Below are 21811 nucleotides of genomic sequence, written 5' to 3'. Positions count from 1 at the left end.
CGGAGTCCCGATAAAGGTCCTATCCCCCCTCTAAACTGTTAGGATCAAAACCCCAAAAATCAATCACAACCTTCCTTTTGTGGATATAAACTTGTGTTTAAATTTCATTGATTTCTATTTACTTCTAATAAAGTTATTGTCCGGAAACCAACTGTCTTTAGAAGATGACGACGTGATATCAATATACGACCGCATTTTTTTTTTGCGGTCGTATAGAATAGAATATTATAGAATATTTTTATTTCCCAAATTACAGGGCCCATAAAGGGCATAAAATCAGATACAATTGATTTACATAATTGGTAACAACAACAATAGAGGCATATACATATATATTTGGAATATAAGCATTGGTCAGAATCAAGCTAAAAACCACAGACATTGTATATATTGTGAATAAAAGAATAATAAAATTACATTATACATGTATATGTATTTATTCTCAAATTATTTACTTGACTTAGTGTCAGTGTTCATACCTGATCTCCTTAATTCAAAACAGTCACAAATATAACAGCCCAGTTTTTCCATAAGAGTAACATTTTCTTGGGTCAAGAAGAGCCATACAAATTTAGAAGATTGATTTAAATTTATAAAATTACAACAATTGTTAGAAATGTCTTTAAAAAAATCGTCCCTTTGAATATCATAAAGAGGGCATTCTAATAAGAAATGAAGCTCATCTTCAACTTTACCAAGTGAGCAATTAGAACACAGACGCTGAGATCTTTCTATATGCTTTTTTGAATATCTGTCTGTCTCAATTTTTTAAGAGTGAGCACTTATAAAAATTTAGTACTATATAATATTATAAAAGGACGAGTTGGCGAAGGTACGAGTTGACATCCATCCGGGGACGATGACATGTGAAATCGAAAGTAGACTTACTGTGTTTTGTGTTTGATGTATGCCTTACCATCTGTTTCAGTCTTGTTAAATTCAATTTATTAAACTGCTGCTGCTGTAAATCTTTACTTTGACTGTTCACACTGTGACTATTAAAATTCTCCCTCACACAGGTTGATTAGGACGATTACCAAACAAACAAATTTTCGGATAATTCTGCGCCCTCTAACGGTCTATTTCTTTAACTGGTACCCGAACGTTATTGACAAGCCTCGTACTCAATCGGAACAACTCGGCCTTTCTGGTTGCACGAAGAAATCAGATTGTACTGCGTAGCGAGAATGGCCGAGTAGTTACGATTGGCCTCGTACTTTGAAAGAATAGCACGTGACATAAATCACATGACTATTAACAGATGTTCAAAATGGTGGACAAAAGTTGGTTATCAATTTGTGCAAATTTTTATCAAAAACTATCGTATTAACAAATATTTGCTAACCAATTTAAGTGTAAACAGTTGATTATTAACATTTTTATGGAATTAGGTGTTTGAAGCAGACTGTCACCAACTATGGATGAGAATACAAGCCTTATTTCGGGGAAAAACAGAGAATCTGGTCAATCTGCGAATGGACCAGGATGTAAAGTGAAAGTAGCAGAGGGTGCCGTTCTCTTGACAATAACATTGGAAAGAATTGCTTTCTATAGCTTAGCAGGAAATCTTGTGTTGTTTTTAAATACAAACCCATATGCTTGGACATCTTACAACGCTATGTATGCCTTGTTATATTTTTTTGGAATCTCATATTTGATGTCATTCTTTGGAGGTTTAATTGCAGACACTTTATTAGGCAGATTCAAAAGTCTGCTATTGTCTTTGCTCCTGTACTTGGTTGGTTATCTTTTACTGCCGTTATCACAGATAAAACTTTCTAAACCAGATCGGTATATACTTTGTAATCCTCAGGAGCCTTCTTATAACATGTATAATATAACACATGGATTAATGGACATTCTAAACCACCAGAAGTCACCATTTGATGAAAGTTGTTCTGGCTTGATGTTTGGAGTATTGACTCTAATTGCTATTGGGAGTGGCCCTTTCAGATCAAATATTGCTCCTTTTGGAGCTGATCAGGTATAAGCATTACATAATATTTAAGAAATCTTTACCTAAATGTTTTAAAAATCTTTTTGAATTAAATTTATCCTGTCATACTTTTAAAGTTAAGTTAAATTTATACTTCAAGTATTATAGTATACATGTATTATGTGTATAATATCAGATGAGTAGCGTAAAAAGAGGGGGGGTGTATCTGCATGAAAGAATGTGAAATAAAAATTGCCATTTCACGTTGAACAAACATGTAAAATTTTCTTGCATGTTGATCTTTTTACAGATTTCTCGAAACACGGTGAATAGCGAATCTTTTTCACGGCTGCACATGAAATAAAAATGACAAAACACATTGCACGAAAATAACCCTTTACCAGTCAGGGGACTTACTTAAATAAGTGATTTTCTAAATCACTGATTCAAGTAACATTATTTCCATAAAGGTTGGAAGTTAGAGTTGTCTTTCTTTAATAATCACCTATTTAAGTAGTACAAATTAATCACTAGAAGAAGTGATTTAACTTTATTGTAGCTTTATATATAGAATACTAATGATCCAGGGACTAATTATATTTCTAATCTTATCAGAACCAACATCTGTGTTGTCTAGGATGACCAGGTCATTTCAGGTGATGACCTTGTACTGAATCTAGGATAATGACATAAAAATCACTTATTTAAGTATCAGAACTCAATTTCCTTCCCAAAAATCACTTCTTTAAGTATCATTCTTTTAATAACCCCCACTAATTTCGACACCCCCGAACAGTGAATTTTTTATCGCGAACAGTAGAATTTTATTACATAATCTGTAAGATGAAACCTTGAACTTCACAGGAAAAATACTCCCACTGCTGGGAAAAATCTTTTAAGAAAGTATCAGTTCATTATGTAAAGCCATTCTTATAGCATTTTTTCAACTAAAATAGATTTTTCAGCTAAATGATAGCATCAAAGACATAAACCTTGCTACTTGAAAGAAGCAAAAAGTTCATTTTTGTTTAATTTTACTAATTAAAAGATATTTTTTAAACCTATGTGTTTAAAATTTGGAAAAAACTACAAAATCCCAATTTGTGACAAAACTTTGAATTTGCTACTCAAATAAGTGATTTAAAAATCACTTATTTCAGTATTAGTCCCCTGACTGTTTACCACCCTCTCAGGCATGTCAGACAATACTGGCTGGTAGAAAACATGTTTCTATCAGATTGTGACATAAAACATGTAAAATTAGACTTTTAAACCCTATAAATTTGAAAATGGATGCTCTACATTTCAAAAACACATATACTTTTTTTTTTTTTTTTTTCGTTTTCTATATATTTTTCTTAACTAGAAAGAGGGGGGATGATTAACATAGTACAAATGTAATTTGTGACAGTCATATTACATTGTAAATTTATAACCCTTTTCAGCAAACTAAAAACTTTCTCATCATATAATACATGTAATAATAATAAATAACATGAATAAGGAAACAACATAATTGGAAATCACAAGTTAACTAGCACTTATCATGCTTATTTCATACATGTTATACATGTATGTATGTTTTAAGAGAAAACTCTTGAGTAATTTGAAGTTTTAAAAAAATTCTTTAAAGTTGTTTTTGGGTCAGTATATGTAGAATCATGGGAACAGTTTTTGTAAAGTCATGAAAGTCCTAAAAGGTCCCCCTGATAAATATTCAACTCAATATTACAATTACACCCCTGGTTTAAAAAAAAAATCAGGCTCTACTGTTTATCATCTGTCAGTCCTACAGTACATCCATCAGTCCATCTGTCCATCTAGCCCATGAATATTTTTCATTTCTGACACCTTTCTCAGGAACTACATTAAAGGATTTCAGAAATTTGACTTCAGGGTTTATATGAGTCAGCTATTCTTATTATGCTTATACCCTCGTTTGAAAATAGTGGGGGTATACTGTTTTACATCTATTTGTCCATCCATCAATCTATCCATTAGTCCATCAGTCTGTTCTATGAATATTTTTTTGTCACATGATCTTTGTCATGAACTACATCATTTTGTACATAACGCATTTACATGATTTACAAGGATTTCTGAAATTGGGTTTCAGTGTTTATATCATAATGAGTCAGCTATACCGATGCGTTTTAATATTCAACAGACAACAAATTTCTGTTAACCTTGTACAGTTATACTTTAGCGGGTTTTTATAAAAAAAATGTTAATTATTTTTATAAATTTATTGTTTCAGGTTAAAGGTGAAAGTCAGCAAGCTAATTTGACGTTTTTCAATTGGTATTATTGGTGTGTTAATGTAGGAACACTGGTTGCTTTGTTAGTTATTACATACGTACAGCAACATGAAAGTTTTTATGATGGTTACTTGTCAGCATTGATTTGTCTGGGGGTGGCAGCTGTTGTATTCCTTTGTGGTAATTATAACACCATACTTTTAGAGCTTAATACATCCAAGTTTACCTGCTGTAGATTTAATCATTTAATATATATCCTGGGAAACCAATTATTGTAGATTTGTTGGTAAAAGACAGTGGCGTAGCCAGAGTTAAAATGATGTGGATGCCTTCGCCGAGCGGAGCGAGGCGAATTTATTTTTGGACTATTTTATGCAGAAAATTATATTTTTTCAGACATTGTTCCTGTAGGCACATTTGCTCCGATAGAGTCCGACACTGGTTATATAGATTTTTGTTTAATTTCAAAATACCCACCAATTCATATTTCAAACATAATTCTAAAGTTTTCTCGAAATTCTCGAAACTGATTAAAATTCATAATTTATTTATTTGATGAAAAAGTTTCCCACCAATCTTATTTAATATTTGACATCTCATAAATGGCCCTATCACAGTGGCACTTCTGTATAAAGGAACTGAAGTGATTCCCTTTTCTAGCATTTCTAAAAAAACGGCCCTATCACAGCGGCACTTCGGAATATAGGAACTGAAGTGACCCCATTAACGCGTCGCAGGGGACATCATCGAAATACCGGGTGTCCGTCCATCCGGTCTTGTTTGCACTCTCATGTGTACAATTCTGGCCAGATTTTTATATCACCAGCAATGACAATTTCGAAAATAAGTCCTAAGCTTTGACCTTTTGAAATAAAAATTAAAATGGAAATCCCATTGCATTTTCTCTAAAGCTTTTATTACTCCATTAAAAATAAAAGGAAAAGGAAAAACATTAATTTTTATTAGTTATTGCTCTTGTTCATTGGTTACATAAAATATGTGCAATGCAGGGGACATAGGAACTTTGTTCTTTTATTGAAAATGAAATTAATATGTGGACCTAGATAGGAACTGGAATTTTCTGATAAGCCTAGGAATGATCACACTCTATTACAGATTAGTTTTTTTCACGTCGTCGTTCATTTCACAGGAAACGATATCAGGATATGATGGTTTAGTTGTCAGTTATGTTGTTAGTCAGTTGTAGAAGCCATCGCTCGGCTAGGCTCAATTTCAGATGAAACATGTCCGAGGATATGTGCATCATTTTCTGCACTTGCCGTAGCCGACATCGAGAACACTTTTCTGCGATATCTTGTTTTATTCCATGAACTAAATTATCCTTAATAAAAGACCACGCATACTTCATCGGAAATAACTGGATGCTATCCTCATATCCTTACCTTTGTTACATACGGATACCTCCTAGTTTAACTGCTGCGAACATATCTTTATTTATATTTTTTTCCTGTCAAAATGATGTGGATGCTTGAGCATCTGAGCATACATGCAAGCTACGCCACTGAAAGAAAACCACTATTAATTTAAATCATTTTTGTAAATGTCAATTGTAAAACATTTTTAGCTCACCTGGCCTAAAAGGCCATGTGAGCTTTTCTCATCACTTGGCGTCCGTCGACGTCGTCGTCACCGTCGTTGTTAACAATTTTTCAAACATCTTCTCCTCTGAAACTACTGAATGGATTTGAATGAAACTTAGCATGACCAAAATTGTCAATTGACCCCTTAAGGGGTTATTGTCCTTTAATGACAATTTTTCACAATTTGTTCATCACATTTGCTAACTTTAAAAAATCTTCTCCTCTGAAACTACTGAATGGATTTGGATGAAACTTAGCATGATTGTTCCTTAGATTATCCTGCACAAAGTGTGTGCTTCGATTTTTGATCCGTCAAAAAACATGGCCGCCGTTACTTAAAATAGAACATAGGGGTCAAATGCAGTTTTTGACTTATATCTCAAAAACGAAAGCATTTAGAGCAAATCTGACATGGGGTAAAAATGTTCATTAGGTCAAGATCTATCAGCCCTGAAATTTTCAGATGAATCAAACAAACCATTGTTGGGTTGCTGCCACTTAATTGGTAATTTTAAGGAAATTTTGCAGTTTTTGGTCATTATCTTGAATATTATTATAGATAAAGATAAACTGTAAACAGCAAAAATGATCAGCAAAGTAAGATCTACAAATAAGTTAATATGACCAAAATTGTCAATTGACCCCTTAACCCTTTCCTCCATTGAAAATTTGGTTTTACATTCCTGATTCGCATAGGATTTTTCAAAAAAATATTGAAAATTATGCTTTGAAGTATTAATGCATTGTGAAAAACAAATATTTCATCAAATAAATTTTTGTCAGATATTCCTATGAATATACTTTTCATATTCGATACAAATGTTATTAAGTCTGATAAAGACACTTTGTAGTCAAAGCATTTCAACTGAGGTACTACACAGGCGTCAAAAGGCGTCATTATGGAGTAAAGGGGGTGGTGTCAAAAGGCGTCATTATGGAGGAAAGGGTTAAGGGGTTATTGTCCTTTAATGACAATTTTTCACAATTTGTTCATCATATTTGCTAACTTTAAAAAATCTTCTCCTCTAAAACTACTAAACCTAATTCAACCAAACTTCAACTGAATGATCAGTAGGGTGTATAAAATAAAGTTTGTGCTTTATTTTTTATTTCGTCAAAAAACATGGCCGTCATGGCTAAAAATAGAACACAGGGTAAAATGCAGTTTTTGGCTTATATCTCAAAACTCCAGCATTTAGAGCAAATAAGACAAGAAGTTAAAGTATTTATTAGGTCAAGGTCTACCTGTCCTGAAATTTTCAGCCGAATTGGGTAACTGGTTTTTCAGGTATAATGCCCCTGAATTGATGATTTTAAAGAAATTTTGCAGTTTTTGGTTATTATCTTGAATATTATTATAGATACAGATAAACTGTTAATAGCAAAAATGTTAAGCAAAGTAAGATCTACAAATAAGTCAATTTGACCAAAATTGTCAATTGACCCCTTAAGGAGTTATTGCCCTTTAAAGACTTATTTCACAATTTGTTCATCATGTTGACTTACTTTTAAAAATCTTCTCCTTTGAAACTGCTGTATCAATTTCAGACAAACTTAGGCTAAATGAGTTTCAGAGTATCTAGTATAAATTTTATATTTCATTTCCTTGTATGTCAGAAACATAGCTCCTATGGCTAAAATAGAACATAGGAGAAAATGATTTTTTTTTTGCTTTTGAAGAAAATAGAACGATTCAAAGAACATTTAAATAAATTGAAAAGCCAAAATAATCATTGATGAGAGATTTAACCAAAAAAATTAAGGTGAGCGATTCAGGCTCTTGAGAGCCTCTTGTTTTAATAGGCTTGAACATTGTTGAATGCAGACTATAGCATAGTAAAACCACAAATTTGAATATCTTTGAAAATAAAATTGAGAATGGAAATGGGGAATGTGTCAAACATTGTTGTTTCAAACAGATGAAAGTGATTATTGTTGTTTATTGTATTGACATTTTGGCTGGCTTCATCAGCATCTACAAATAAGTCAACTACAACTGTCTTAATTTTCAGATAACTCCTTACAGGAGTTAATGCCCTTTATTGGTGATTTTAACATTTTGGTGGATTTTTGGCTAAAATTACATAAATCATGTAAATTATACATGTTAAAATTTAAAAAAAACGTGTAAGCAGAAAAACCGATTAGAGAGACTTAGATCTGCAAATATATTGTATATCAGCATGATGAAATTTTCAATTGACTCCTATATCATGTATATGAGTTATTTCCATTAGGCCACACCAGTTTAATTTCTTCTACGGATTTTTGGACTCCAAAAATTGGGGCGAGCGAGCGATTTGAAAATTTTAATAAAAAAATATTTAATTTGCAAATTTTTGAGGCGAAGCTTGAAAAGTAAAGGCGAGCGTTTATAATTTCTTTTTGAAAACATAAAATAGTAGGATTTTACAATATTAAAACTTGATTTATCACTTGTACTTTGACATTTCTTTAATTTATGAAGTATTTTTTCCCTGTTTACCAAGAAATAATTAAATCTCATGGTCTTTGTATGTGTGACTGACAATGAGACAATTCTCCATCCAAGTCATAATCAGGTTGGGAACAACCCCTTAAAGTTATAAATATCCCTTTTAATGAGGGGTCAATATAACTTTATAATATATTTTTTTGTAAAAAACACTTTTTAGTACAAAAGGGCTCATATTTTCCCAAAGAACTATATATCTATCTGGTATTAAATGGTCCAAGAATTTTGTAATATTTCTGGACTTTAACCATGTTAACACATTTACTTTAACAGTTTAATATTATTCAAAATAAGTGGACCCCTCTTTTAGAAAAGTTGTTAAAAATATGTTGTATTTAACCTCTTTTTGAGTAAAAAATTCTAAGTTATTTAAGGTTTTGTATAGTAGCACTTTACAAATCCTTGGTATTTCTATTTTCTTTTCTACAACAGTAAAATGACCCCTTGTCTGAAAAGGGGGGTATTGTTCCCAACCTGATAATAACAAACACAGGTCAAAGTACGGCCTTTTACACAGGGCTTTTACACAGAGCTTTGATCAATACCAAACAGCAAGCTATAAGGGACCCCAAAATCATTAGTGTACATAATTCGAACAGGAAAACCAACGATCTAATTTATATATCCAAACGGGAATATACCAATGCACCACATCAACAAACGACAACTGCTGAACGACAGGTCCCTGAATATATCAGGACAGGTGCATAAACATACAGCGGCTATGGACAAACAATGATGGATAGTTTTGTTTCGCCAGCATACAATATAATTGCAGTTGAAGGCAACTCTTTCAGATGTTCCTTGTATTTTATTCTAACAACGAACAATTTGTGATAGGGAATATAAGTAAGGGGGAAAGAAACCTATGTTTTGTTCTGTATAGGTATTTCCGCTGTTATATTTCGGAGCACTCCAACTTGGGATTAATTGGTTTCACAGATATGTACAGTGTGGTGGGGTGCTAATAGGTTTAAAATCATTATATACAGGTTTAAAAGACTTTGATCTAAAGACAAATGTTTATATCTTTTTATAATATTTACAAAAAAACAGTGCAGGAAATGGACATGATTACATTTACGGATGCGGGAAGCGGGAATATAAAAAAAAATTTAAAAATCGGTGCGGGCGTGCCTGTCGAACAAGGAATTGAATTGGTGTGGCCTTACAGCATAAAAGGAGGAGCAAAACGATATCTAATATTAAAAAGGTTGACTTTCTGAAATTGTCAAGTTGACTCCTAACAGAAGTTATTGCCCTTTAATGACATTTTACCTCTTTTATGTATTTGGGAAAAATTAAAAAATACAGAAAGAAACGGAAAACTGTTACAGTTATAAAACATCAACAAAATGAAGATATTAGTCATTAATTATGACTGTCCTTTCTGTCTTCTCTACTAGACCTATGTTCATGATGTTGATCTACAATCAAATGATGTCATTTCAACCTCCATTTTGTTTTTACATATATATCATGTTTGATTAAATAAAATATCAGTAGATCCTACACCATGTACACTATCTGAACATTATTAAATGAAATAACAAAGTAAATGTAATACAAAAAAATGACTTTCGACATATACAAAATGTCAAAATACACAATTTTTACCTTGGAAACTAAATTCAGATTGATGCTTCAACATGTTCAATGTGTCTCAAAACCAATTTATTTTATAAATTAATAGGTTCCTGTAGTTATGTTTACAGACCAAGGACAGGCAGTGTGTTTAAGAATATATTCACAGTCTTATGTGAGGCATGTACCAAATGTTGCTGGAGACGGAAACCTAGCTCAAGGTAAGTGTATTCCATACTCTACATTGAACATTCTGCTAATAATTACCCAAGTTTCACAAAGACAGTGCTAGTGAAGTTGCTATTAACCTCTCATGTAAGAAAGAAAAAGAACTAAGTTAGATAGTAATTAAAGTACATGTACTAGCTCTTAAAATAAAATCTGTAACTCAAATGCATTTTAAATTTGCACCCCACCCCCCTCCCCTCTCTCTTTGGTGATTTGAAAAATGGAAACAAATGCTTTTAAGGATCAATGTCACATGTCATTCACCCCATATCTCTTTTCTCTTGTTGATGTGGATGACCTGTCATAACAAACAAACATACAATCCCCTTGTTGATAAAAATCATTTTCTCCGTTTGAAGAAATTTTATCCAGGTAATAGACACTTAAATACTGTATATCTGTAATGTATATATAGAGGTTAGACATTTATCAAACAAATTTTATTTGAGTAACCTATCAGATATTAACCTTTTATATAACATTATACTACTGATTGTTTATATAATTGCAAAACTGCAGAATTAAGTCAAACTTTTTAAATATTTTTAACTATATTGAAATATATGGCATCCATACCTGAATATTTGTGATTTTGTCCTAATTAGGAACATCAAATACATCAGAGGTAGATTTAGAAGGGGGCCCCTCTATTCTGGGGAAAAAAGAGGTTGATTATATAAGGAATCACTGAAGCATGGCTAGAGCAGGCCCCCTTTTAGACAGTCAGTGGGTCCCCACTTGTGAAAATTTCGGGATCAGCCACTGAATAAAATAGTTAATAGCACCATTTTAAAAAATGGATATTCCTAACAGAGAACAATTTGGTTTTTCTACAGTTTAGGTGATGATGCCATTGAGCAGCCTTCGTCATGTTTGGATTTTGCTATGTATAGATATGGAGGAAACTTTCAGGAGGGAACAGTAAATGAGGTTAAAAAGGTCCTTAAAATTATATGTGTGTTCCTGACCATGGTTCCATACTGGATGGTTTATTTTCAGGTAGGAGTGACATAACTTTCATAATATTTTATCAAGGATCTTTACAGAAATTCTACTTCTTTTGGTGGTGTTGAATATTGGGGATGTGAAAATATAGAAATTCTTCACTTCTCCCAGGACCAGTACTACACAAAAATATATCTACCCCATACATTTTCCACTTGATCTTAAAATTTATTAACACAAAATGTGAAAAATGAAAAGAAAGTGAATAAAATTCAAAATGGAAACATGGAATATGTCAAATAGACAACAACCCCAACTAAAGCGCAACAAAAGCCCAAGGCCTCAAAATCCTGCATCTGGAGGTAGGTTTTACCTGGCCCCTAAAAATGATGTATGCAATTCAGCAATAATGGGAGTCACACTAATTTGCTAATTCCAACATTTCAATAATCAATACTGCAAATGCAAAAGAAACAAATTTTAACACTGACATGACTGAAGTATGGGGAAAATCTGGATTCTGAATACGGGTGTATTTGTTTTTTTCGTCATCTGCTTGAAAACAGTATTTTTTTCTTCAAATAGAGGATCAGAATATTTTTTTAAGGAAAATGATACAGCATAATTTAAAGAAAGTGGTATTTAATACAACCAATCGATCATTAATTATACATCATGGGAAGATATTTTATTCTTATCCACTTGATGACCATACAGGATATAACTGTTATCTTGTTCAAACAAACTTGTTTTGATTAAACTATCAGATAGTGATTTGTTATAAAACATTGTACTTTTACAAAACATTTCACTTCTATTGAATTACCAAATAAATTATATACCTGATAAACAAACATCATTTCATAATCAAAAGTATTTACATATGAAATAAAACCATCAGAATTAGGTACAATATAAGAGTTATTGGAAAATTTACTTACAGGATATACTGTTAAAACTGTCTGTCTTGGAACGGGGACCCAATTATTTGCCCCATTGGAATGCATTGAAAATCATAGTAAATACATAGGGTCCTGTTCAATAAATAATTTGATAGCCACGTTGGGACTTCTGGTTCATGTTAGGCATTCATTTTGAAGTGTCTTAAGTACAATCTCAGTGCCTCATGACCAGCATTACATTGCAAAATTTTATTTTTATTGACAACAGGGTCAGTCTGTCTACTTCTGGGGAAGACTAAAGCCTAGAATTTAGGCAATTTACTTATTACTGACTCCAGATTACATTTAAATCAATCAAAATTTTTATAGAAATTCAATTTAGAAAGCATACCCTTTCAAATAAATCTACATTCAGTTACAGAACTAGTGAAATAATAACACAATTTATAAAAAAAGTTATATATTTTTTTTAAGAACTACATTCGTGGGTACCGGACTGGTTGCCCTAACTGGGATCCTATTCCTCTTGATACTTTATTTTAGGTAACATAATAATCATATATTTCGGGGTTTTTTCTCTCCGTAATTAGGGTAATATAACACTAATGACTTTTAATGAGGTGAATGCATTGATTTATAGAAGTTGTCTAAGGATTACATTAAGTAATACCTGACTTTGTTACTAAGGACTGTATAATTCAGATATTGGTATAATAAATGACATTTAGACCCTCAATAAAAATGTTGATGTTTATAAAATCATTCATGTTGACCCTCATTTCTTATTTTTCTCTCTTGCAGATGGAGACAACTTTCCTGCTACAAGGACTTCATATGAATTTGAACTTACCAGTAGAAAGTGCCAATGTAACAGTTGACTGTAACCCCCAGAATTCCACAGGAAATGATGACCCTAATAACATCGCTAGCAAACCTCCAAAGGTATCAGCTCATTTTATATCCATCTCTCGCACAGAGCAGTAGGCATACCAACTAACAGCCTGAATTATATTTGAAGATATACAAATAACACTTTATAACTTGGTGCTTCTTTTAAAAAGTACTCCTATTCAATTTGAATTCATTGTGCATCTGAATAAATGATAGAAAATGTAATTTTGGAATTTGGGGACGAAGTTCAAGTTCATTATCTGTTTGAATGTCAGTTTTTTCTTTTTTACCACAGTATATAAGTCTAAAATAAACTAACAACACCATGGCAAAAATGAAAAAGACAGACATCAAACATGAATAGTACACAAGATAAAAAACTAGACTGAGCATCAGGAACCCCACCAAAAACTAGTGGTGATCTCTGAGGTTCTACAGAAAGATATGCAAATACTGCTTTATTTCATATGCGGCACCCATTGTGTTACTTATGTTAGTACATACCCAGTAGTTAGTCTATATTGATAGGTCACATTTATATTATGACATAAAACACCAAATGTCTGCCATTTTGATTCCAAAATTTGTAAATTATACTATCAAAATTACACACAGGCAAGTCATTTTTCTGTGTCAACAGTTTTTTAATTTTTATTTCAGCTTGTTGCAGCATGGCTATCAATATTTGACGTTATATTTGTCATTATTCTCATACCAGTGTTTGATCGTTTTATTTATCCACGTCTAGCCAAGGCTGGACGTCCAATGGGATTTGTGTTACGTGTAAGTGTCGGGATGATGATTGCTGCCAGTGCCGTATGTGTGGCTGGAGTTGTAGAACGTTATCGTCTGAAGTCAGTTTATCCAAATGATAGTATGCCTTGTTGTAGACATACAGCTCAACAAAAAATAGGTAAGATAAGATATACTATAAACCAGTTTATTTTCACGAATACTTAATTTTGCGTTTTACCCTTTCTATAATATTTTCCGGCCTATTTAATTTGGCAATTTTCTCATTTACTTGATGTTGTTTAATAATAAGGAAAGATCCAAATTTTACATATTCACGACAATTTATGCTGTAAACAGGGAAATTTTCGCGCCGTCTTTATTTCGCGATTTACTAACACAATCCAAATTCGCGCCGTTTTGAATTCGCGATTTCCCAGTGGCCTATATGAATATTTTCATAAATAATTTGGAAAGTGAACAGCTTCGCATATATCTTAAATCAAACATAAATCTTTTGTTTTCGGTTCATTAATGTTTAAGTAGATTAAAAGTTTGTCATGTTTCAATGCTCGTAAAAACACATACAAAATAATAGAAAAGTAAACCTAATTAGGAATGGTTTAAACAAAAGGTTGTCAGAATTAATGCTAATTAATCGATCTTTTGATCTGATTGATCTTTGTATTAGATTCAACGAGGTGATACTTTTATTACTGATTGACAGGTGTAATGAGTGTTGTTTACATAACAATATCCGTAATGTTCGCTTCAATGAAATTACTGATTTTGAGTTAAAGACATGACTTCTATCATTGTTTTTCATTTAGAGATACAGTTATGATTTCAATTATATATTTGTCGTCTTTGAAATCAGTGTTATACAGTAGTCCGATAGATATTCTATTCATATTGTTACTAAATATAAGAAGATGAGGTATGAGTGCCAATGAGGCAAATCTCCATCCAGGTCACAATTTGTAAAAGTAAATATAATTATAAAAGTTTTTCCTTGATTATTTTCGCGGTCGTTTTATTTTCGCGTTTCACTTCTTACCGCGAAAATAGCGAAAATAAAACTACCGCAAAAATTTCCCTGTTTACAGTATTCACGCTATTTTATAGTTGGGGAAGTCGCAAAATTCCATTGCTTGCAAAATTAAGTTGGTTTACAGTAATTGATATTGTTCTGGCCGGAGAACACATTTATTTTTTAGAGCCTTTCTTTTAGACAATAATCTCAGATTAAAAAGTCTTACCTGCTCTCTCTCAAAGAGATGTTTACAGTGTAGTGTACGACTATTTGGACCAATAATATTAAAATTATAGAAAAGTCTACCAGTTCTAATTAAAAAAATGGACATTTCTGTTTTAAGGGGGTCTGTAATTCAGTTTGACAGCTGCAGACATATATATCAATTTTTGAGCTTTTTTCACTAGACCAAATCACTTCTTTTCATAAAAAATATGGAAAAAAATTGGCAACTTATACTTTGTCAACACTAGGGAATACATTTTTTGTTAAGGAAAATAACTTTGTCTGTGGACCTTCTGTTGTTGACTGGTATACTGTGGGCTCATCATCATTTTTAGGATACAGATTTACATGGATTCCTAATTAAGGTATAGGTGAACCACAAATTGGAATGTTCAACAGAGTACAAAGGAGTAGGTTCTGTAAGACCCCTTTTTGGCCCCAAAATATAGCAGTTTTAGAAAATTGTGAAAATGTAATCTTTAAGCTATATTTTGTAAAGTAAAATGCTTCAGCTACATAAATATGAGCTGTTTTTGACAATACAATGCACAAATATCGCGTTCTAGCATCATTAAGTCATGCTAAATTGCTGAAATCTTCAAAATTTTAGCATTTAATTTGGTTAATATTTAGACGGTTTCCGTCTAAAATGAAAGTGGCAGCATTCGTGATCATTCATAATATTGAAATGTAAGTTGTATTTGATGATAATACAAAACATATATAAAGGTTGAGGATGAACACGGATGCGGCCACTTTCATTTTTGACAAAAACCATCTGAAAAGTGACGTTTTCTGGCATATTTGATAGATTTTTCATATTTAAGCTTGAATCAGAGCGTTTTTAATGACTAAGGCAGCAACCATTTGATTTTCTGGGAGGGGCTATGTTTTTTTTTCTGGACAAATTTTTTTTTCGCGACAAGTCGAAAACAATTTTTTTCTTTCAATTTTAGCATTACATATAGTGGCAGCTGAGGGTGAAAGAAACAATTTTTTTTTCTCAGAATCAAAAACAAATTATTTTTTTCTCCAAAAACTGGAAACAAACTTTTTTTTCCAAAAAAAACCAAAGCCCCCCCCCAGAAAATCAAATGGTTGCTGCCTAAATCAATTAGAATCTTTCACACAAACTAATGGAATCAATTGAAATAGACACTTAAGTGTTTAAAAAGTGTCCAAAAACTTTCGTTAGATGAACCTAAAATTTGAAGCCAAAATTGGCCCTTACCACACCTATTCCTTTCTATAGGCTAGTACATGCAGTCAAATCAAATATCAATGAAATACAATTCTTTTCTGCATCAAATGAAGTTTGAACCCAAGATGATACATGAGCTGTATCAGATAGAAAAATAAAACCTTATGCAAAGGAATATAAATTTATATGTTAAATTATTTTGGACCAAAAAACCTTGTAAAATCTGTGATTGTTTGAAAATTAAGTTGTTATAAGAACCTTTAAAAACAACCAAAATTCAACTGAATTTCCCAAAACCAATCAAAGTTGTTTACATTTACACAGTATATGTGTACTTTCATAAGGTTGATTTCTTTTGATGCATTTCATATGTAAATGAATTTGCTGTCAATGAAAAAAAACGTCACTTGGACTTCTTTAAAAATATTATTGCTTTTAATCAGGAAAGGATTTATTTTGGTCATGACCTTATTGTGTAAATTTAAAGTTTATGTAATATTATAGTTAAACCTTTTCATTTAAACTTTCAATATGAATTCAATGATGAGTAAAGCAGTCGAGACATTTCAGCATGTGCACTCTTGTTAAATCTAGAGGAAAACTAAAGTTATTGTTCCTTTAAAAATCAGTTTCAAGCTTACTGTATCATTAAATATATAAAACTGCAAAATATGCCCTATATACTTGTAGGACGTACTGTATATAATGCAGCAGAGATGTCAGTCTTGTGGCAGATACCACAGTATGCACTGATTGGACTCAGTGAAGTATTTGCCTCAATTGCAGGTCAGTAACAAGTCTTTTGTTAGGGGTCTCATTGGGGGTTTCTGATCCCAGATCCCCCTTACTGTTTTGTCAGATTATCACATCCCGCTTACACTATGTACGTAAGCAGTTCTCATTTTTTTGTAATTTCCTGTGTCCTGCTGAACTTCATTTCCCGTTTTCATGGCACAATAATTTGACTTTCACGTGTCACACTTAAAAAAAAATCGGTAAAGCTGGATCATTACCCCCCAATGAGACCCCCTACATAGTGTTTACATATTTTTTACCAGATCCATAACCATAACTGGACACTTCATTTATGAGTTTATCACAAAACACATGTCTTAAAATGTAGATGGACTGGTCTATAATTAGCAAATTGATTAGGCCTGCACAGTCAAGTCACTTGAAGTGAAACAAATTGAGAAATGAGTATACACACAGAAAGTTCATATATATGTAAGATATTCCTACTGAGACATGTAACAGCATACCATACACAAAAGATCTATTAATATTTTCTTTGAAGTTTGATATGCAGGATATGTAAATATGCAAAGAAACTTTTAAGTTACTTTAGATAAACCTTTAAGACTTTCAAGATAGTATGGCTAATTTGAGGTGAAAACACTATTTTTATATTTCATTACTATTAATTAATTAATTTTTTATATGAGTTCATGTTCCAATTTTTATAGATTGTGGAAAATTGCATTTTCCAGGATATTCAATAATCATGGTTTTGCAAAAGTATCATCATACATTCGATTAGAAAATCAGAACATTTAAATTTGTAGTAAACCTGTATTTAAAAGGGGGCAATAGGGGGTCCGTTAACATTGTTAACAACACCTCGATTTTGGCAAAAACAGTTAACTAACTTAACAAAAATGCAAAACGTTGATAACAGTTAACACAGTGGGTTAAAAACAGTTAACAGCTTTAATTTATCTCAGATAACAGTTAACAACATCTTGAAAAGGGCCAAAACAGGTTAACATAAAAAGGTATCCCCCTCCCCCCTAAATCTAAAAAATAACAAAAATGGAAATGAATCCACATTGTCAGGAAAAAAATGTTTATGATAACTAATCTCATTACCCTGATGTATTGTTACTTATTACATGTTATCAAAACAATAATTCATTTTGTCTTTTCAGCTTTAGAATTCGCCTACCTAATGGCGCCCAAGTCAGCTAAAGGTATCATTATGGGATTGTTTTATTTGTTTACCGGAGTAGGTAGCTTCATAGGATTTGCATCAATGGCCATCTTTCAGGGATATTGGTTTGGACCATACGATAGTGGAAATATAAACTGTCGTCTGCCATGTACAGAAAATGGTGGGAAGTTTGACATTAAACTCAAATGCCATTTAGACAATTATTTCTTTTTCCTAGCAGGAATTGAAGTCTTAGGGCTTCTGTTGTTTTTGTTTGTTGTAAAAATTTGCCGTATTCAAAATGAAATTTCTGCAGTGGTTCGTCAGAAATCTCAACCACAGATAATATCGAGAAGATCAGTAACTGAAAGACTGAAATCACCTGTTTCTTTGCAAAGGCAGTCAAGTTCAGACATCAGTGTCACATGAACAGATTGAATACTCCATTGATTTTGTTAAAAAATCTAAAGATGAATACATAGAAAGAGAAATAAAATTTACTTTTGTGTATTGAAATTCTGAAATGAAATCAAACATTCTATTTCAGAAGAATAATGTACAAGTGTTCTGATTTTGTCTCATGGATGGATACCCAATAATCCAGTCCTTTGTTTTCTATTACAGTAAAGAATACATGTTCTAGAATCATCATTGCCACTTGTATTCTGATTGTTGATATTTTAAAGTTATTTTACATATATTCTTACATGAACAATACTTTCTCTTGTCATTGGTACTGCACATGTGAGTATTCTATTGCTAAGGTGGCTATTTCACACTAACGATTGAGAATATCATAAAAAAGAGACTGCTACCTATGATAGGGTGTGAGTTGTTGGTAAAAGTTGTGTTCTTTTCCACATACATCCTCAGAGTTGTTCCAAAATTTATCTAGAAGGAATGGAATGAACTCATGAGGGGGATAGGACCTTTATCGGGACTCAGGGATCGGATGTTTTTAAGCTCAGGATTTTGGGATTGACCCTTTCAGGATCTGAGAATTGTTTTTTCGAATTTCGGGACCTCAGGATTTCATATTTTTAAGCCCGGGATTTCGGGATTTCATGTTTTTAAGCCTGGGATTTCGGGATCAGCGCCCCTCCTATCCCCCCTTACTCATATAAATTTTAAAATTTTAAAATATAATTGCATTTTCCTTAGAACTATCATATAATTTAAAATATAAGTTTTATTTTATGGATGGTCAGGACTTAAAACAGCTTCTATCTTTACCCATGCTTTTAATTTTGGAATAGCCCTAAGATGTAAGACTCCAAAGACATATATTTTGTAACCATTAAATGATTTCTATGTAACTGTTATAACATTTTATTATTTTTGCAGTAATGCATATATTTATGTACATGTATTACATTATGTTTATATACTTTCCCATCATTGCCCATGCAAACATTTCACCAGCAATTGTCTCTTTTAATACATGTAAGAAAGGATTTTTTTAGTGACCTCAAAGTTTGTTTACATAGTCATGATAGTCAACATATCTTCTAAAAACTGAATGGATTTTAATGAAACTTTGTAGAATCTCCTCAGAGCTTATTGATATTGTATAAATAACACATATATAAGAGGGTACCAATCTACTCTATCATCCTCTCAGATTTGTGTTTAATTAATTTATTTTAATGAATGTTCTATTATTCATGTGTATAACAAAATTGTTCATGATTTTGGAGGGATGAAAAGATGTTGCGTTCTATAGACAGCTAAAATATGGTATTGAAAACAACTTGGGCATGATCTTGCTAGTGTGTCAACATTATTATGTATGCCAAAAAAATATGAAAGTTAATGAATTTTTTAATTTTTTTACCAAAATAAAAAAAAAAAAACAGAGCATTAATCAGACTTGCTAGGAGAATGCATACGAAAATAATTAGGTGTGGCCTTTAAAAGATTATTAAGATATGGTGCTATCTAATATTGAGCTGTGAAGAGCATTTCTTGCATAATTGTATATTTTATACCATGTAAACATTATTTTTGTAATTGTTAAAATTGTGATAGATTTAATGTTTTGTTATAATCAAACTTCTTAATGTTTCCTAATAAAATTTTTAAATATTTTATTTTGAATGATTTTTTAACTTTGAGTTGCCAGTGAGACAATTTGCCATAGAAACAAAAGACAATTTATGTAAATTCAGAAACTATTGCAATTTTTTTTAGAAAGGAGAAAAGTAAGGTTTATTATTTGATTTGTAGGGAAATCTGCATATACTTGTAAAGTTGTATGTATCAGATATGTATAAGTTTTTGTCTCGCCTTGACAGAGTAAAAATGGGAGACATAGGTATGCTGTTTCTGGTGTCGTGGCCGGTGTCAACAATTGTATTAGTTTGCGATTACCTTATGGTAGGTCAATGATATTTGGTATGCAGTTGTATAAGCATTGACTCATCTTATTTACATAACCACTATTTGACCCTGCCCCCTCAGTCATGGTCTATTGACCTTGAAACTTTTGCTTAGTTTACGAGTGTAAGTTTGTGATTTAGATCGGTTCATTGGGAACCACTAGTGGTAAGCCAATGATATTTGGTATGCAGTTGTATAAGCAATTTGGCATATCTCAATATCAAGGAGATTGTTTGGCTATTCCTCCTCAGTCATGGTCTATTGACTTTAATACTTTGGCTTAGTTTACATGTATTAGTACATAGTTAGATGACTAAAGATGAACTGGTAATGTTAAGTCAATGATATTTGGTATGTAAATTTATTGGCATTTTCTGTGGTTCAGGCTATGTTAAAGATTCACAACTGTTTGTTATGTTCTTAATGTTAAAGGTTTACAACAGTTTGTAATGTTGTCCCTGTGGTTCAGGCTATGTTAAAGGTTTACAACAGTTTGAAATGTTCTCCCTGTGGTTCAGGCTATGTTAAAGGTAAACAACAGTTTGTAATGTTGTCCCTGTGGTTCAGGCTATGTTAAAGGTTTACAACAGTTTGTTATGTTGTCCCTGTGGTTCAGGCTATGTTAAAGGTTTACAACAGTTTGAAATGTTGCCCCTGTGGTTCAGGCTATGTTGAAGGTAATTAACAGTGTGTAATGTTGTCCCTGTGGTTCAGGCTATGTTAAAGGTTTACAACAGTTTGAAATGTTGCCCCTGTGGTTCAGGCTATGTTAAAGGTTAACAAGTTTGTAATGTTGTCCCTGTGGTTCAGGCTATGTTAAAGGTTTACAACAGTTTGTAATGTTGTCCCTGTGGTTCAGGCTATGTTAAAGGTAAACAACAGTTTGTAATGTTGTCCCTGTGGTTCAGGCTATGTTAAAGGTAAACAACAGTTTGTAATGTTGTCCCTGTGGTTCAGGCTATGTTAAAGGTAAACAACAGTTTGTAATGTTGTTCCTGTGGTTCAGGCTATGTTAAAGGTTTACAACAGTTTGTAATGTTGTCCCTGTGGTTCAGGCTATGTTAAAGGTTTACAACAGTTTGAAATGTTGCCCCTGTGGTTCAGGCTATGTTAAAGGTTTACAACAGTTTGTAATGTTGTCCCTGTGGTTCAGGCTATGTTAAAGGTTTACAACAGTTTGAAATGTTGTCCCTGTGGTTAAGGCTATGTTAAAGGTTTACAACAGTTTGGAATGTTGTCCCTGTGGTTCAGGCTATGTTAAAGGTTAACAACAGTTTGTAATGTTGTCCCAGTGGTTCAGGCTATGTTAAAGGTGTACAACAGTTTAAAATGTTGTCCCTGTGGTTCAGGCTTTGTTAAAGGTTAACAAGAGTTTAAAATGTTGTCCCTGTGGTTCAGGCTATGTTAAAGGTTAACAACAGTTTGAAATGTTGTCGCTGTGGTTCAGGCTATGTATGTTAAAGGTTTACAAC

At 32.4% G+C, this 21811-nt stretch overlaps 2 protein-coding genes across 2 annotated transcripts in view; one reads left to right on the top strand and one right to left on the bottom strand.

Annotated features, from left to right (window-relative positions):
- The window catches only part of LOC143076668 (uncharacterized), a 32637-nt gene extending 31575 nt beyond the window's left edge, over positions 1 to 1062 (bottom strand). The window contains exon 1 of the mRNA XM_076252507.1: positions 917 to 1062. The gene's annotated coding sequence lies outside the window, so the exon portion shown is untranslated. The remainder of the gene's footprint in view (positions 1 to 916) is intronic.
- A 207-nt stretch (positions 1063 to 1269) lies between these two features.
- LOC143076671 (solute carrier family 15 member 4-like) lies at positions 1270 to 20050 on the top strand. Its single transcript, XM_076252510.1, has 8 exons — positions 1270 to 1984; positions 4194 to 4374; positions 9983 to 10094; positions 10938 to 11100; positions 12750 to 12890; positions 13500 to 13752; positions 16721 to 16816; positions 17959 to 20050. The coding sequence occupies exons 1-8, from the start codon at positions 1418 to 1420 to the stop codon at positions 18387 to 18389; spliced, it is 1944 nt and encodes a 647-aa protein (XP_076108625.1). The 5' UTR covers positions 1270 to 1417; the 3' UTR covers positions 18390 to 20050.
- The last annotated feature ends 1761 nt before the right edge of the window (positions 20051 to 21811 follow it).

The sequence above is a fragment of the Mytilus galloprovincialis genome, chromosome 5 (assembly GCF_965363235.1).
Source record: "Mytilus galloprovincialis chromosome 5, xbMytGall1.hap1.1, whole genome shotgun sequence".
NCBI classification, from domain to species: Eukaryota; Metazoa; Mollusca; class Bivalvia; order Mytilida; family Mytilidae; genus Mytilus; species Mytilus galloprovincialis.
This window is presented reverse-complemented; position numbering and strand designations above follow the sequence as displayed.